The sequence below is a fragment of the Penaeus monodon genome, chromosome 30 (assembly GCF_015228065.2).
Source record: "Penaeus monodon isolate SGIC_2016 chromosome 30, NSTDA_Pmon_1, whole genome shotgun sequence".
NCBI lineage: Eukaryota > Metazoa > Arthropoda > Malacostraca > Decapoda > Penaeidae > Penaeus > Penaeus monodon.
Window position 1 is genome coordinate 7128570 of NC_051415.1, and position 1971 is coordinate 7130540.

At 36.3% G+C, this 1971-nt stretch overlaps 1 protein-coding gene across 1 annotated transcript in view; it reads right to left on the reverse strand.

The window, feature by feature from the left end:
- Nucleotides 1-1971, reverse strand: part of LOC119592493 (rho GTPase-activating protein 8-like) — a gene marked incomplete in the record, with an annotated part of 123930 nt that overhangs the window by 6695 nt on the left and 115264 nt on the right. Inside the window, 4 exon segments of the mRNA XM_037941335.1 lie at nt 294-500; nt 1107-1288; nt 1417-1515; nt 1670-1888. Of these exon segments, the coding sequence (XP_037797263.1) occupies nt 294-500; nt 1107-1288; nt 1417-1515; nt 1670-1888 (707 nt within the window).

Consider the following 1971-nt stretch of genomic DNA (forward strand, 5'->3'; position numbering starts at 1 on the left):
CAATTCATGCAACTGATGATACAGAGCACAATGAACAGAATATGCTTCTATCAAACAAAAAGAAAAAAAAAAGGTGTTTAGAGAAGGCTCAATTTGCTTATATTAAAAAAGACCATCTTAATTAATTATTGGATTGTTTAAATACCTCGGACTGAATCTAGCAAAGGTTTGAATCAATTTAGATTTAAGAAATGATTTTTGGAAAGATCTATCACAAGATACCAAATAGCAGAGATAAATGCCAGACACCTTAATACAACATCAACATCAGTATCCCAGTTACGTGAACACACCTTGGAACTGGATAATTTCATCGTAGAGCTCAAAGGTCATGAGTGGTTCTTCAAGTTCCCTCAGGAAAGTCTTTATGATAACAGCTGCAATGTGTACATCAGTCTCCAGTACAAAGTTCACCTCTTCACCCTTGTTGAAGCGTTCCTGGACACTTTTCACCACAGCTGCTGCACCTGAACGACGGAAGAGTCCTTCCGTCTCCAGTGCTGTGGCAGAAGATTTGTGCTTTTATCAGTTACAAAGCAAAACCATAAAATCTGTTCATGTATCAATCCTAGTAGACACATGTAAGACACAATAATTGGATGAATGGGTATAAAGAATATCTTCTGAAATCTAATATTAGAATAAATACATTTAGAAGGCTGTTTTTTTCACATTTAAATCTTATTCTAGTACTAAAATTATCTATCCATAAACTATTCTCTTTCTTTTTCACCCATGGACTATTAACAGTAAATATACATATATACACTAAATCATTGCCACTATGAGAAGTGATGGTATTTTTGATGCAGTATATGGTCTTTTTACTGATCAGAATCTATAGATAAAATACTCCATGGTGTTCTAAATCATATTTGATTACTATGTACAATATTATTTTTTTAGATTATGTCAAGAAGTTTAAAAATTTTCTTTAATGACAAAAGATTTGGCTGGCAATAACAACTGGTCCCAACTCATTCTGGCTGGTATATAATGAGTTACACAGGTAACATATATCACCAACATGGCTGTTACCTATAAGGGTATTAATAGAAAAAAAATACTAGCTACATCAAGGTCCGTACACATAGAGTGAACCTTACCATCAGGATGGTCAAGGAATGTTATGCAGTTCTTTAGCACAGGTGGAATGGGGTCCTGATTGTTGGCATCTTTGATGTACTGCAGAGACACCCCAAACTGCTGTGTAGGCAATGGCTTGTTTGTCCCTGACCCTGTGGTTTTGGGCAGACTTTTCAACTTGGCAACAAGTTGTTGGTCATGTCTGGAATTAATCATTAAATGTTAAATTGGAACATAAACTTCAATCATAATCTTGTTTCTTTTTTTCTTCAACGTCATACACATATACATACATATTATGCAGTTTTCAAACTACCCCAAAATACTTACTGTTGGACACACTGTGGAATAGGTAGCTGGCTAAGGTGAAGATGCTGCTGAAGTTCATGTAGATAGTTCACATACATCACCTTTCGTCCAAATTTGGCACTGTAAGTTAAATTCCAAAATAACAAAAAAATTGTGGAAACTTTTACACGAACCTGCATTTACAAAAGAAAGCCTATAATATATCTTCAAGTTACAATAAATCCCTAATATGAAGTTATCACTAAAACATATAAAACATGGACAACCATATTACCTAATGGCAGGCTTGAAGATATTGTAAACAACGCGGATGAAGTTGGTGGGATGGACGAGATAGAGGGCCTTCAGATTCTTCTTGTACTTTCGGTCCAGGGCCTTGTACGCTGACCACATCCACGACACGGGGGGTTTGTTCTTGCTGTTGAGGCCGTAGTGGAAGTAGACCAGGGAGTAGTCCTGCTCCACATACTGGTCTAGGGTAAACATCAGGTACCTGCAATTGGCAAAAGTCTTCAGTTGAAGTACAAGCCTTTTAGACTCATTCTTTTCCTGTGAGAATATCTCTCTTTTTCTCTG